The 17,306-nt window shown below is 36.3% G+C and overlaps 1 protein-coding gene across 10 annotated transcripts in view; it reads left to right on the top strand.

The window, feature by feature from the left end:
* The window catches only part of ADAM22 (ADAM metallopeptidase domain 22), a 236,061-nt gene that overhangs the window by 124,997 nt on the left and 93,758 nt on the right, over window positions 1–17,306 (top strand). For all 10 annotated transcript variants that reach the window (XM_068549168.1, XM_068549159.1, XM_068549158.1 and 7 more), the window contains exon 4: window positions 842–908. In XM_068549168.1, coding sequence (XP_068405269.1) covers window positions 842–908 — 67 coding nt within the window. The remainder of the gene's footprint in view (window positions 1–841; window positions 909–17,306) is intronic.

Here is a 17,306-nt window from a genome sequence, read left to right as displayed (position 1 = left end):
AAAAGAGCACCAAGGAATGTGGGGAGACTAAGCCTCCTAGGAGTACCCCACTATTCAAAGGTTAGGGGAGAGAAACAGCAAAGAAGGATGTAAGGTATAATAAAAACTTAAATTAAAATCTTCACACACAAAAAAGCTGAAGTAAAAAAGGGAAGAATAAGATGTCTTAAAAATAATGGTAGTTTCCTAGAATTGCTGAACTAGATCGGTGGAACTAGCTCTGCTAAACCCAACGGGGTGACAGGTGATTTAGTCAGTTTAGCCTCATATCCTTTTACAAGTACTAGGCTGTGTGTGTGTGTGTGAGAGAGAGAGAGAGAGAAAGAGAGAGACCTATAAAGTTTTATTTTTGTTTTAAAATCTGGATTAAAGAATCATTCAAGCTGGGCTTCCCTGGTGGCGCAGTGGTTAAGAATCCTCCTGCCAATGCAGGGGACACGGGTTCAATCCCTGGTCCAGGAAGATCCCACATGCTGTGGAGCAACTAAGCCCATGCGCCACAGCTGCTGAGCCTGCACTCTAGAGCCTGCGAGCCACAACTACTGAGCCCATGCATCTAGAGCCCATGCTCTACAACAAGAGAAGCCACCACAGTGAGAAGCCCGCCCACTGCAACAGAGTAGCCCCCGCTTGCCGCAACTAGAGAAAGCCCACGCCAGCAATGAAGACCCAATGCAGCCAAAAATAAATAAATAAAATAAATAAATTTATAAAACAAAAACCAAAACAAAACAAAACAAAAAATAGAATCATTCAAGCTGGAATGTTGTAAACTTAATGGTGATTTTCAAATGATTTACATTTTCAAGGTCCTCTTTCATATCATTTCTTTCTGTTGCAGTGATTTGCTGTCCTCTGAATACGTGGAGAGACACATTGAACACGGAGGGAAGACTGTGGAAGTGAAAGTAAGTAAAATTTTTCTCTTGGGGGAAACTTTTGAGAATCTTTTAAGTATTGAACGTGGAGGGAAGACTGTGGAAGTGAAAGCAAGTAAAATTTTTCTCTTGGGGGAAACTTTTGAGAATCTTTTAAGTACTGATTATGATTTTAATCTTCAGTGATACTTCCAATGTAGTTTTGGGGTTTTTATATTTCAGAATTTATCAAGAGAGGGTGTCACTGACTTAGGGAAAAAAATTTAGTTACCAGAAAACGAATTCTTACTGTACTACCGGAATTGTTGGAGTTATGCTTTGTGGGATTAATATTACTGCAAGTAGTTCTCTTTTAGATTATGTCACAGAAAATAATTTCTGAAATTTGCTTTTAAGGTTAGCGCTGAGAGTCAAGAGGTGAAATCTTGGGTCCAGGGTAGGTGCCTGGCTTTGCATTCATTTGGGAAAGATTTCTCTGGTAAAATTATGAACTTATTATGTCAACAGGGATGTCCCAGGGAGTTTTAAATCCCTGGAGACAAATCTCAAGATATTGGTTCTTGTCAGGTAAGTTCTGAAAAAGATTACATACAAAAAAAAAAAATTCTCCAGTTATAAGCATAAGAATGTATGTGTCTTTCATATCAGTGATGATGTTGTCTGAGGCATATGAGACCAAACCCCACCCAAGAGTTTCTTTAGAACCAATGTTTAGTATAAAGAGTTTTAGCTAAGTGTTTATTTTCTTCTGAACAGCATTCAGACTATCTATTCTGCCTTATCAGAATTATAATGTCATATATATATATATATATATATATATATATATAAAGAAAGCAAATATGTATATTTGCTTTCTTTTTCTGATTATTAATTTAATTTATACTCATTTTAGAAAACTTGTTAGTGGAGAAAAAATGTATCAAAAAAGGAAAAATCATCCATAAACTCATCACTGACAGATAAACTTTGTTTTCATTTTGTTGTATTTCCTTCTAGTATTTTTTTTGTCCTGTGCATGTATTTATATTTTCATATTTTACAGACTTGGTATCATACATATTTACAATATTGTATCTTGCTTTTTAACAGTAAACATTATATTGTAAACATTTTCTAAAGTTACTTTCCTTTAAACTTATGTCTACTGCTTTTTTATTTTTTTGTCTACTGCTTTTCAATTTAAATGTATTACTGTAACAAAGCTTTTTATTTAAATTAAACTCTGTTATCAATAACCAAAATAAATTACATTGTCCTAGTCCAGTGACAAGTGAAGGGGATTGGATTTTGCAATTATGTGTTAACTAAAAAAAGAAAACTTTTTATTACGGAACGTCTCAAACATATACAGAGGTAAAAAGAATACTACAGTGAACTCCTACATACCCATTATCCAGCATCAATAGTTATAAACATTTTGATAATCTTTTCACTCTCTACGTGTGTGTAGTATTTTAAAGTGTGAGGAGGAAGAAATTTTTCTCTGCCCTTCTAGGTTCTTCTAGCTGCTCTGTGAATTAAATATACGTGAGACAGATTAACGGGACAAAAATCAAACAAAAGTTTGATGACATGTATACATGGGAGAGACCAAGAACTGAGTAATTCGCCAAAAAGGCTGAAACCCTCACCTTAAATACCATCTTCAGCTAAAGACAAAAGATGTTGAGGGTAGTGGTTTGGGACCTCAAAGAGGGGGAAGGCAATTCACATGGAGATGGAAGAGCAAATGTTTGGTAACCAGATGTTTGCTGGGCCACATAGAGACAATGGGACACACAGAGGAGTTTTAGCAACAGACTTTGCTAGGTTCCTCCCTGTCTACACACCTAGTTCATCCAGTAATCATCTGTGGTGATGGCTCCCTTCCTGGAACAGGTCCTCTAACCACACTCTTTGGGTAGTTTTAGGGAAGGTCCAAGTTTCTTCCTGAGTCTTTTGGGGTCTTGATTATTTTCAGCTCCAAATAATCCATATGCCAAAGAGACATTTTGGGGTGGCAAATTTTGTTCCTCTACAAAAGAAAATTCCAGACATTGGGACATTTTTCCCAGGAAATAAATCTTCACACATCTATACATCTCTAAATGATAAACACTTAAAGCAAAATCTGTTAATTTTTACAAGTGATCTAGATATAATAATTATGCCAGTCCCTCTAGAAAGTTATTCTAAACTTATTTGAAAACTGACTAATTGAATGTTTGATTGATTTATATCACTGTGTTACATCAGAAAGCATATTAGGATTCTTCTTAGTATGACATAAGAAAATGGAGCCATTTTACTTACAGTTGGAAAAAATATTTAACTAGATTTAGAATCTCTGGACTCCTTTTAATCTCATCCTTGTTTGTTTGATTTCGTTTTCTATTTTGTATGATGCTTTTTGGAATGCAGAGTGTATCTTATTCCTTTGCTAAATTAGAGAAGAGAGGAAACAGGCAGTTCACTATTAATTTCTGTTTACGTCTGTCAGTGGAATGATGAAATGCAAATGTAAGCATGGAGGTTTGGAGGGTGGATCCAGCAATAGCTATCTGCTGTCTCTACAGTAGTATCCCTTTGCAAGAAACTTATATTAATCAACAAAGCGTAGTCCACTCAGATCATTAGGCTCCATGGGTATATATAACACACAGAACATGGACTTCACCACACAACCACTGCTGATTTTCCAGCCTGAGAATTGCATTTTCTTCCTTGATGGTTTGCCTAACTCCCAAGCCTATCCAACCAGGGAAATGTAAATCCAAACTTCATCCAAACCCTAGAGCCAGAGGAATTTCTCCCATTAAGAAAACCACTTTGATCTCACCCATCACTCAATTTGTTTTTAGTCCATTTAAAACTCAAAATTCTCCTCTGGGTTTTTTCCAGAAACCATATTGAAAGCGCTGAATCCTGTCCCATCAAATCAAAGTCAGTAGCCAGTTATTTTCCTGCTGGTTTCCTCATGTCTTGCCCTCTGTGCTTAGCTCTTTGGGTGTTTCTTTTTACATGGAGTCTGTTAGATCTCCATTCTTTACTAATGACTCAGAATTTTCTTAAGTTTTTCTTTTTACTATACATTATGAGTCGAATAAAACTGTAAAATTATAACATTTCATATTTTTCTTTTTCTTCCCTCTACTACTTAAAAAAAAAACCCAGAATATTTTATTCCTCTTTTACCTTCTACATTAGTTTGCTAGGGCTGCCATAACAAAGTCCCATAGACAGGGTGGCTTGAACAGAGAAATTTATTTTATTTTATCACAGTTCTGGAGGCTAGAAGTCCAAGATCAAGTTGTCAACAGGGTTGGTTTCTTTAAGCCTCTCTCTTTGGCTTACAGATGGCTGTCTTCTCTCTGTGTCTTCACGTGATCTTCTCTCTGAGTGTATTTGTATCCTAATTTCTTCTTATAAGGACACTAGTCCAGTCATATTGGATCAGGGCCCACCCTAATGAGCTCATTTTAACTTAATTACCTCTTGAAAAACTCTATCTCCAAATATAGTTATAATCTGAGGTACTAGGGGTTAGGACTTAAAAACATGAATTTTAGGGGAATACAATATAAAATTCAACCCATAACACCTTCCCTAAGAGGCCTATGAATTTTTTTCTAAATTGGCTTTTCTCCTGGCATTGAAGTGTTTGAAAGGGTATATGGGATCAAAGCAAAACTGTAGGTAAGAACTTTTTGTTTTTGTCAGTTGGCACAAACATAATCATATTGATCTTTTTTTCATATAAATTTATTTATTTTATTTATTTATTTTTGGCTGTGTTGGGTCTTTGTTGCTGTGCACAGGCTTTTCTCTAGTTGGGGGGAGTGGGGGGCTACTCTTCATTGTGGTGCATGGGCTTCTCACTGCAGTGGCTTCTCTTGTTGTGGAGCACAGGCTCTAGGCGCGCGGGCTTCAGTAGTTGTGGCATGCAGGCTCAGTAGTTGTGGCTCATGGGCTTTAGAGCACAGTCTCAGTAGTTGTGGCGCATGGGCTTAGTTGCTCCGCGACATGTGGGATCTTCCCGGACCAGGGCTTGAACCTGTGTCCCCTGCATTGGCAGGCAGATTCTTAACCACTGCACCACCAGGGAAGCCCAATCATATTGATCTTGAGGATGCAAAATTAAAATCAAAATAATTATCAAGTCTGATTTAAACAATGGCTAGAAACCAGTCTGGTATATGACTCTGCTCAGGTGTCATGGAACCTTTATTTGTGAAAATTCAGGTGCAATGCATTTGATTTAAGGGTGTGAGTATGTATGTGGGAAAAGGAAGACATTTTCATGAAAAAAAATACTTAATAACTACTTTGGTGAATCTTTTAAATTGCAATTTTATTTTAAAAATCTTTTTAATTGTAAAATATAACACTGACACAAAAATGACTAAAGGGTGAACACCCAATAACCACTGTCCAGTTTAAGAAATAGACCTTGGCCCACTTTTCCATGTGTTTCTTCCCAAGCCCAGGTCCCTCCCTCCTCTTCTTGTAGGACATGTAAACACTATCCTGACTTTTGTGGTTAGTTTTTCCTTACTTTTGTTTATAGTTTTATCACCCAAGTGTGTCCTAGAGTTTAGTTTTGTGTGTTTAGGTTTTTTTTTTTTTACTAGGTTTTTAAAATTCTCCTTTAATCCATTGGTTTCCACTTATCTTTCTCTTTTTATTCTTCCTTACAGTTTATTGATATTTGTTGAAGAAATCAGGTTGTTTATCTTATACAGTCTCTCACAGTCTGGATTTTGCTCTTGATTGCAATTTTATATTTACAGTAAAAGGAAATATATTTTAGTGATCTTTCCTTAAGATAATGATTTGTATTATCTGCAAGACATTCTATGTCTCATGGAAGGCCATTTTATTCCGATCATAGAGGTGCATAATTCTGATCTTGAAGTTCTATCTAAACCTTTTTTTTTTACCCGAAGATTACAAAGAAAGGCTTTAAGCAGAAAAAACATAATAGATACTTTTAATTTGTTCCTTTAATAAAACATATTAATATCATCTTTCACTTGCATTTATTTCCAAATCATTTAAAAATTAAATTTGAAATTTGCCCCTTAGTTTAGGGAGAACTTTTGTGTGTTTGACATAAACTTTAAAAAGAATTTAAACATAAAACCTCTATTAATCAGAATACCCTGGGAAAAGAATCTTTTTATTTTGATTGTGGCCAACTATGGTTCTGGCTTCTTAAGACAAAGGAAACTGAAATTGATGAGTAGCAGCGAATGAGTCTAAACCATGCAGTTTGTTGTTCTATTGTTAGCTAACTTTTTTATCTTGAAGCTGACAAATGCCAATATGCTGGTCAGTCTAAGTCTCCCATTATATAGGCTCTGGTTAATCAGTATTATAATCCTAATAATAGTAATCACTAACATTTATTGTTCATGATGTGACAGGCATATGAATTTACATATATTCAATCCTCAAAACAACCTCTGATTATAAATATAACTATTATCCCACTTGACAGGAAACTGAGGTATAAAGAGGTTACGTAACTTGCTGAAAGTAGCACAGTAAGGAGGGGTAGAGCTGCAGTTTGAATCTAGGTTATCTAACTCCAGAGCTGACTCTTATACCATATTATCTATATATATTCTACAGTATGTAAAATAGGATAGCTATACAAATTGATAGGTATTTTACGTAGACTTATTATATATATATCTCAGTTTTTGGAGGTCCCTAACAATTACTCCTTTACAGTCTTCTCTTTAAACTGAAATGGTGGTCTAAGTGAAGAGCCTTTAGGTATCCCTCTTAAATTTGGTTATGCAGTTGGGTAGCTTTTTGATAACGTCAGTTGCCTTGGGCAAAAATGGTAAAGACACACTCTAGTACAAAGTCTGTTTTATTTTTCATATCTCAGGAAAATAACCATGGTAGGAGTTTTAGAACACTAGGAGAGGAATGGTAAATCCTCTAGATATGTATGGATGGGGGAGGAAGTGGATTTCCTTGGAGTCAAAAAGTAAAAATAGACATCTTGGTAGAGATATGATTAATTTTATTATTACCAATGAAAGATCATGACCAGTCATCAACATTATTAGTTCTGATAGTGTTTTTTTGGTTAAATTATTTGATCTGTTATGGTAATAATCAAAAGTAATAGCTGCTGAGTGTCTTTTTTTTATTAGTTCAAATTATTTCTAAACTGTATGTGAGCACTCCCAACTCGTCCTTGAATCAGGATACCAATCGTTAAGGATGGATATGTAGAGACACGCATTTTCCAGTATTGACTTTTAACTGGCACTTAACTGGTTACTACCCATCACTTAATTGAATTGAGTGCACTCAAGGATCATTGTCTCAAAGTCTTAATTATGTCCATAGTGGCAGTAAGAAGATGGATAAGAAGGCAAAAGCAAAGGGTCAAGGTTGAAGTCTGGAAATGGGTGAAGGAATTGGAGAGAGTGTTATGTGTTGGAGGGCAGGTGTCAGGGGAGAAAGTGTCTGCTTAATGGGTGGGAGAGGTTATTGTGACTCTAGAGAACCTTTTACTCTGATGGAATGCTGGTGTAATTTTCCTTAAAAAACATTGTTTAGGCAAACTGAAATGGCCACAGTCACTTCTGGAAACAGAGTATCAAGGATGTTGATATAGAAGCAAGGAGAAAGCCTGAGTGTTTTTTACAAGATAGTTTTTCTCCTGGTGGTCACATTCCTCTCCCCTCCCTGAGGTTGGAGGTCCATGAAAGATTTTTAGGTCAGCACAATATCATCTCCCAGCAGGTGGTTGTGCTACCAGTAGACTCTCTAGGAATGCAAATTCCTTTTGCATTCATTTTTCTAAGTCAGATTTCCAGTTCAATTCTATTTTCTTAAAAAAAGATATACCTTTGTTTTTTTTTAAATCCCACCTTAACTTTTTTGTCTTCCACAATGAATGTGTCAATAACAAGCAAAAAATACTAGTGGAGGACAGCTATAAGAAATCACTTAGAAAAATTTATGTATGCTGACTGTCAGGACAACAGATACCTTCCTGGCTCATGCTAACTTTCTAGCTTCTATAAACCTAAAAAGCATCCATAGAAAATTGCTTGTGATCTTGAATTGTATTCACACTTTCTCATACTGTTTTCTAGATTTCTCCATGAGGATCGTAATTCTCAATACTTGAATACTTCAAATGTGCACAATGTGTTAAAAGAATAATGTTTCTTAAGGTGTCTTTTAAAAAAAATTTATTTATTATTTATTTATTTATTTTCGGCTGAAGTGGGTCTTCGTTGCTATGCGCCAGCTTTCTCTCGTTGCGGAGAGCGGGGGTTACTCTTCATTGTGGTGCACAGGCTTCTCATTGCGGTGGCTTCTGTTGCGGAGCACGGGCTCTAGGCATGCAGGCTTCAGTGGTTGTGGCACGTGGGCTCAGTAGTTGCAGCGCCCAGGCTTAGTTGCTCTGCAGCATGTGGTATCTTCCCTAGACCAGGGTTCGAACCCGTGTCTCCTGCATTGGCAGATGGATTCTTAACCACTGCGCCACCAGGTAAGCCCCAATTAGGGATCTTTAGTTGGTTCTTTGAGGGGATTCTGCTGCAATGATAGGAATGTTTGGCAGATGCAACTACCCATATGTTAGAATCTGTATTTGTGTTCTTCTGCTGCACTTTCTGAGAGATTTAGGTTCAGGACTCACAGCACTGAGCCTAAACTCTGAGAGCAGAACCTCTGGTGCAGGATGAAGGAAAACTTCAGATGCAGGTGACACAGGTTGTGGGATGGGCATGCAGGTACCTCACACAGGTTCTTTTGCCAGAGCGAAAATTTCAGATGTCATAGCTATGGACATGATATCTTTTTACACTACTAAAAATCAAATTAACCACAAATATACACATTTTAAAATTAGATGACTTGGAGAAATGTCTTAAGTCCATTCTCTGAAACAGTTTAGCCATGACTTAACATCAGTATGACTAGTAATAAAATTAGAATGATTAAAAAATATTGATCAATGTATTTTCCTTATACACAAATATTTACTTATTAGCTGTAGCTAGTTTTAAATTTTATTATATTTAATGACTTCGTTAGCTCCTAACTGCTGACATAAATGATTTTTCTTAAACCTCAGGATATAAGAATCCTACAAGAATGAGATCTAGACTTTCTAAAAAATAAATATACAAATAGGGTTAATCTTCTAGTAATTTGATAAAAAAATATTGAATTGAATTTTAGGGATGGTGGGATTCAATTCCAGGATCTTCTAATTTAGAGATGACCAGCCCAGGAAACCTTGTCCTTTGGGTCCTCTGGGTTTGAGCTGCTGCCCAGTTTTAAATACTTTCATTTTTAAGTGGTGAATTATATCAGAAGGAGGATTCATTAATTTTCTCTCTTACTATTGCAAGAGCCATGATATCCTCACAAAAGTATTATAAAGTATTTTAAATGCTCAACAAAAGTATAGCGGAAAAACCATATATTTGACGGTTGATGTATGGGAGTCCTAGTGAGCTGCTTTCATTGATTGATAATTACCATATGTTACTGTCTAACTGTACTGTGGGAAGACTAGGCTTTCATTTGCTATCTATTAACTCCAAGGCTACATCTTATCTTAGAGGCAAATAACAGCTGCCAGTGGTTTAATGCTAGTCACTTGGAAGAGTTAACCACTTCTCACAAAGCCAAACTCATTTTGCTTCCTTAAGACTATTGGTGGCATGTTCTCTCCAGCTAATGAAACACTCACTTTAACTGAATTTTAAAATATAATGACTTGCTCTAATGACTTTATATCATTCTCAAAATTTTGTATTTTTGCAAATAAATAATTATTATACCCATAAGTGTTCATTTTACCATCCTGGATTTCCCATTTTTTACAATCTCTACCTCTTTGAATAATGTTCATATTTTTGATGGGATCACCACTTGTAACTGGACTGAGGAGTCATAAGAGTAGAATTACTAGTAGCAGTTGGAGAAATAGCAAACATTTGTATGGTACTTACTATGTTCCAGGCACTAGTCTAATAAGTGTTTTACATATTTTACGTCATTTAATCCCGCAGTAGTACCATTGGTATCCTCATTTTGCTGATGAGGAAACTAAGCACATAAAGTTTAACTAACTTGCCCAGGAATTTGTAGCCAAGCAGCGTGGTGCTGGAATACATGCTAATATCCACTATAGTCTATCTTCTCTATGGAAACCAATAATTATAGTAGCAGAGGAATCGAAATGCAAATATTTAAATTACAGCACTTCATTTTACTGTTTGCAATTACATCTTCCTTAGTAGATGTTTTAGTAAGACATGAACTGAAGATGTAACTGTTTGGTTCAGGTGAGTTTCTTTTATTCTAAACATAAAATTTCCATTATCCTAAAGAAAAGTAAATGCCTTGTAAGGAAGCCCTGTTTTTTCAACTGTTTTCTCTTGAAGTTTATTTTTAGCTCTTCTGTGTACTCCTTAGAAGTTAGACTGAGTATTGTTCAGTAGAGGGAATTTCTGTGGCTTTTAAACTGTAGCCATATGAAATATGTGGCCATCCTGCACATGGCAAACACATGGCTCAATTCTAATGCCCATCGTACGCTTATGTGTACATTTGTCTGCGTGTGGAGGAAATGTGAAGTTTTATGGACAAGAGTAGCGAAGCTGAAACATGTCATCATTCTGCCAAAAGACTAGAAGATATTTGGTTGTAACCCTGCCAAGGTGCTTCAAAATGCCTGTCCCCCTTCCTTCCCCACCCCTCCCCCCCCAACACACCCAGGGAAGAGAGTAAAAGATCTGCACAAATCTCATATACAAACTGATAAAATGTTTGTTTCTTCCTCACATGCAACAGTTATTCCAGGTATGTCTCCTAACTTTACTTTTTATCTGCTGCCAGTCATCGTTTTAGCATCTTTTTGATGAGCTGGACACTGCATTTTTCCCCTGGCAGGCTTGTGCAGACATATGTTCCTCTGCCATCTTGTAATCAGTGTGGTTTCAGGGAGGTCTCAGCTTTCATGATTTAGTTCTCTTTGTATTATTGGAAAAAATTCTTTGGGGATTAAGTAAATTTTGCTTTCCCTTGGGACCAAAGCAAGGTTGCTCTAGGTCCATCATCATGAATAATGCATCAGCTGCCTTAATGGCATTGTTAAGATTGCAAGTAGTCTTGACTCTGTAGCCTGAAGAAAATATATTGGCCCATTACCAGTTTATACAGGTCAGGTATCTTAGTGCTGGGGGTAAGGAGAAATGGAATGTGACAGCTGGTGTCAGCATGAGTTCTGTTTCTAAGCTCTGTAACCTATTTCAGTAGGAAGTCCTCTTTATTTTCTTTCCAGTGTAAGATTTTTTTCAGTTAAATATCTAAAGAATTATTTCATCTGTTAATATTCAAGATTTTATCTATAAACTTAAAAAGACATGGTCAGCCATAAATTTAAAAACATTTGAAGTAGCACTAATAGTATTTCTCTATATGGAACCAATTAACTATTTTATAATAGAATATTGTTCCTATTTTAATTCTAATTACAGAACTAATCTTTGTATTATATAATGTCTTATACAAATATACTGTCAGAAAATTTTTTGAAATTAGAGTGAACTATGATTGAGCAGGAAATTGCGGAAATGTTGTTTTTGACGAGTTTGAAACTAGTTTGAAGCACCCCCTGCAAAAAAAATCACAAATTATTCCCTGGGTGTTGTCCCAAACTAGTATTATTTTCTTTTTAATTTATAAAAAATTCTTATTTTCTGGTGAATAAGTGGCCACTATAAAAATAAGAACAGGTAATAAAGACCAGAGAATTAGTACCTTGGTATTGAGTAGTTTGGGTGTTTTCAGCCATGTTTGGGAGTAATTGATTAGATTTCCAGTTGATGTTTTATCATAGTAAACTTTTCATTGCATCTGTGAAGTACAAAAGGAGGAAGGTGTAGGTGCACTTGATTATCCCCATAGGAACTCCTAAAAATTTAGGCATGTGGAGATTAAGTGACATTAGACACTTAATGGAGACAGTGGTACAAGAGGGAGAGAAGCTACACTGTTGGTGGGAATGTAAATTGGTACAGCTACTATGGAAAACAGTATGGAGGTTCCTCAAAAAATTAAAACTAGAGCTACCATATGATCCAACAATCCTACTCCTGGTCATATATCTGGACAAAACTGTAATTTGAAAAGACACATGCACCCCTACGTTCATAGCAGCACTATTCACAATAGCCAAGACATGGAAACAACCTAAATGTCCATCGACAGATGAATGGATAAAGAAGATGAGGTGTATATATATATATATATATATATATATATATGTATATATATACACACAATGAAATATTATTCAGCCATAAAAAAAGAATGAAATAATGCCATTTTCAGCAACATGGATGGGCCTAGAGATTATCATACTAAGTGAAGTAAACCAGACAGAGAAAGACAAATATTATATGATTATCACTTATATGTGGAATTTAAAATATAACACAAATTAACTTATCTACGAAACAGAAACAGACTCACAGACATAGAGAACAGACTTGTGGTTGCCAAGGGAGAAGGGGTTGGGGGAGGGATGGATTGGGAGTTTGGGATTAGCAGATGCAAACTCTTATATATAGGATGGATAAACAACACGGTCCTACTGTATAGCACAGGAACTATATTCAATACCCTGTAATAAACCATAATGGAAAAGAATATGAGAAATTCTTTTTTTTTTTAAATTTTTTATTTATTATTTATTTATTATTTTTATTTTTGGCTGCGTTGGGTCTTCGTTTCTGTGCGAGGGCTTTCTCCAGTTGCGGCAAGTGGGGGCCACTCTTCATCGCGGCGCGCGGGCCTCTCACTATCGCGGTCTCTCTTGTTGCGGAGCAGAGGCTCCAGACGCTCAGGCTCAGTAGTTGTGGCTCACGGGCCCAGTTGCTCCGTGGCATGTGGGATCTTCCCAGACCAGGGCTCGAACCCATGTCCCGTGCATTGGCAGGCGGATTCTCAACCACTGCGCCACCAGGGAAGCCCCGAGAAATTCTTAATTCTTCAATTTTATATATATGTAATTGAATCACTTTGCTGTACAGCAGAAATTAACACAACATTGTAAGTCAACTATACTTCAATAAAATGAATTTTTTAAAAAAGGGAGAGAAAGCAGGAGTATAACATTTGAGCAGAGCCTCGACCCAAAGGAATCAGGTATGACCTAATGGAAACAAGACCAAGTATGCCTTTGGACTTCATATATTGATTATTTCCTGCCTTTGTTTTCTCTTCTCTCCATATTCTCAAAAATCTGAAAGTGTACCTCTAACTGTCTTTAGAAGGCAGGGTGGTTTCTTGGGTCATTCTGAGTGGGGTCAACAGGTATCCCACACAGCAATTTGATTTTTGGACAGAGTAAGTGCTGTCTTCTTGAGGTCGTTGCTACCTTTCCGATTTAAAAAAATTAAAAATAAATTTTTTCTTGACTAGTATTAATAAATGAAACTAGTCATTTCTTTTGTTTCTAAGTCCAGGATAAATCTGTAGTTCGGAGGCAGTAAACTTAGAGACCAAGGATATTATTAGGGATAGATAGACCTAAATTCAAATCCTGACTATGCCAATCAATTTTCATGTGGCCTTGGACAATTTACTTATTTCTTCCATGGTTCATTTTTCTCATCTGTTAAATGAGAAAGACAGACATGTAGCTCAGAGCTTTGGGTATGGGAAATGCTCCATAAATATTAGTGTTGAAATCATTATTGAGGTAAAGTGGAAATTTGTAAAGAATTTCTGGCTAGGTCTTTGGTGGCCTGTACTTCTACTGCTAGTTTCTGATTCTGCTTGAGATACAGGAAGCACATCAGGATCACCCACAGCACTTCTTCATGCTCTGCTTCATATGAAGACAATCTTCTATGCCCCTAGACTATGCATTCTATGAGAAGTTACTCCAAGAGTAGACTCCCAGGGGAACTTGTACTGAGTTCCTAGCTCTTAGCATAATGTATGTACCTCGAAGACAATAATTCAACAATTTTTTTTTGTTGAACAAAAAAATTAAGTGAATGAATTAAGCCGTGTGTTAGGAAATTGGGTAGTTTCTCCTGTTCACCTAACGCTATGTGAGGAGAAGTCCAGTTTGGACAGGTCTGGGAGAGCAGGTTATTCCCCCTGCTATGAAAAGACGCAGTGAATATAAACAGGAAAAATAGAAGTGTTCCATCTGCTCACCTGATGCTGAGGTCATCCTGTGTACTGAGGCTCATATTCACGTTCTGTCTTTGGAAGGTATATTAGAGCCACTTCTAAATCAGTTTTAAATTTCAAGTCATGACATACCAGCAATTGACCTATGATAAAAATTTCAGTAACTTTGAAATATTTCAAACATATTAAAAATTCTATAACATGTTGTAAAGGATACATGTGTAGATACATGTTAGCATTTTGTTAAATTTGCTTCAAGTCATTTTTGGTTTTTAAAGTCTGATAATTCTGTATCAGAGTATCTCCTGTTTCATTTCTATTATACTTTATTTGTGCCTTTACTCTTACTTGGTTAATCTTGTTTGAGTTTTTTTTTTTTTTTAATAAGTTTATTTATTTTATTTATTTATTTTTGGCTGCGTTGGGTCTTCATTGCTGTGCGCGGGCCCTCTCTAGTTGTGGTGAGCGGGGGCCACTCTTCGTTGCAGTGCACGGGCCTCTCATTGCGGTGGCTTCTCTTGTTGCGGAGCACGGGCTGTAGGCACGCGGGCTTCAGCAGTTGTGGCATGCGGGCTCAGTAGCTGTGGCTCGCGGGCTCCAGAGTGCAGGCTCAGTAGCTGTGGCGCACGGGCTTAGTTGCTCCGTGGCACACGGGATCTTCCCAGACCAGGGCTCGAACCCGTGTCCCCTGTATTGGCAGGCGGATTCCCAACCACTGCGCCACCAAGGAAGCCCTTGTTTGAGTTTTTTAAGATATATTTTGTTCAAGGAACGAGCTCTACTTCTGTTATTAATGTCTACTTTCTTTTACTTAAAAAAATTCTCCTTTGTTCTTTTCATAACTCATTGAGTTAAAATTTAACTTATTCATTATCAATCTTTCTTTTCTACCAGCATCTCGGGATGAAGAATTTATTCATAAGTACCATTTTAGCAGCATCCTAAAAGTTCTGATACACACATTTTTTCACTGCCCATAAATATGTATATTCTGTAATTTATACTATGACTCTAATATGACTCATAAATTATTTGAAATTTTAGAAATAATTTTTAAATTGTTTAAAATTTTTGTATGTAACATTTAAAAATTTTCCAAACACATGAGTATCTTTTGTTGTTGGTTTAATTTTTTTAATGGTAAATGCAGTGTAAAAGATATTAATTCCTTGAAAGTTGGCCTGATCATTTAAAAGAAATAAAAAGTTGGTAATCTTTGATTTTTTAAAAATAGATTGCAAATCATAGAACCAGAAAGAACTTTAGAGACCACCAAATTCAACTCCTCCTTCATTTTACAGGAAAATACCCCCAAAATGGCAAATGACAATCATGTGCTCAGAGAAACATTGCTGAAAGAAAAGCACTTAATTTTTTCAGGTTTAGCATCACTTCTTGTCAGATACAACCCTTAAATACTACTTTGCCTCCCTGAAGGAATTGTTTGAGAAGTTCGTCCTTAGTAAGCCAACCCTTTGTTTGTACCTTTAAATTAATTCTGGGCTAATGCAGAATCATCCACTGAGGAATAAGAATGACCACTGGATGTGGTTGAGTTCTTGAGCACAGTGTTTAAGGTTCAAGTATAACAGGAGAAAGAGATGCTGCAATGCAGCCTTCTTTTGGCAGCTAGAAGTTTTCCCTGTTTATCCTTCCTTTTTCAAAAAAAGAGTGGATGGGAGGATGATAGAATGGAAGTGAAATTAAAGGAGAATAAGTTCTTGATGGTAGTGGGAAAAAATGTCTTTTTTTCTTTACCTCAAACCCTCATATAGTTACATCTTCTAAAACAAAAAAGGAAGAGAAGAAAACAACAAAAATATTATTCTTTTCAGATGGAACAGAAATCTTTTTTTTCCTTTATTTTAGGGATGCCAAATATGCTTTCGTTTTCTGTAACTGTCTTCTAGACAATTATATTATTTCCTATTGATATTCAAACACCAACTACAGAAGAAAGTTTTAGGTAATACACATGTCTTATGCTAAAGCATTCATACAGAGCAATACATTTAAGTGTCTATTATTTGTTAAAAAGATACAGTAATGTAGTAATTTCCTGGAAAGAGTTATAATTTCATGAGTTTATAATCGTATAGTCACTGTATGTGGTCCACATTGATTTTCCATTCTCTCAATTTAGAACTGCAACATAGAGAACCTGCTAAGTACTCTCTCTGCATTATGGTAATTTGTTGCTGAGGAGCATTCTGTGGGAACCTAAAATGTTTTCGTAGTCTGATCAGACATTGTTATATTAATAGGTCTGTAAATGATTACCTGACAGCTGAAAAATAATTTTTCTTGACTATTTTCTGGTTAAAAATAAGCAATTTTGGAAGCTCTGTTTGACTTAATAAAAGAACTGAAGATCAGGTTTACTGTATTATTTGTGTAAAATAATGATGAATATTGTTAAATTAAGCTATGGGAAACTAGAATGTCTGGCTAGAGGTAATTAAGATACGGGTTAATCTTTTTAGGTGAGGGCTGCTGTAGTAGACACCTACAGTTTATTTCACTGATCCAAGCTTCTTAGAAGCAAAATCTCTAGATTAGGAATATAAAAATTCAATTGGTCACATTGAAAGAGATGAGAAATTGTACTATGTTGAATAGTGTCCCCTCAAAAGTCATGTCCCCTGGTACCTGTGAATGTGACCTTTTTTGCAAACAGAGCCTTTTCAGGTGTGATCAAGTTAAGAGGAGGGCCCTAATCCAGTGACTGGTGTCCTTATAAGAGGGAAGTTTAGACATAGAGATGCAGAGACAGACGCACTGGAAGAATGCCATGTGAAGAAGGTGGCAGAGATTGGAGGATGCATCTCCAAGCCAAGGAACACTTAGAATTGTTGGCAACCACTGGAAGTTAGGAAGAAGCAAGGAAGGATTCTTGTCTAGAGGGAGCATGGCTCTGCCAACACCTTGATTTCAGACTTCTCGTCTGCAGTACTGTGAGAGAATAAATTTCTGTTGTTTTAAGCCTCCCAGGTTTTGGTAATCTGTTATGAGAGTCCTAGGAAATGAATACAGAAGGCATTTTGATTATAACTAATGTAAAAACAATTAGAGCATGTGCTGGAGGTGCCTGAGCCTACATACAAGAGGAGAGGGAGTAAGTCTTTAACTTTTAAAAATGGATTGCATCTCATAAAGACTTTAACAATTGTTCAGTTAGGATACTTGTGAGCTTTAACACCTGGAAAACTATCATCATTTTTATGTTTTGTTTTCCACAGCTGACAA

Source organism: Eschrichtius robustus, chromosome 8 (genome assembly GCF_028021215.1).
Source record: "Eschrichtius robustus isolate mEscRob2 chromosome 8, mEscRob2.pri, whole genome shotgun sequence".
In the NCBI taxonomy this organism is placed as follows: domain Eukaryota; kingdom Metazoa; phylum Chordata; class Mammalia; order Artiodactyla; family Eschrichtiidae; genus Eschrichtius; species Eschrichtius robustus.
The sequence above is the reverse complement of the archived record's forward strand: the minus strand, read 5'-3'. Positions and strand labels throughout refer to the sequence as shown.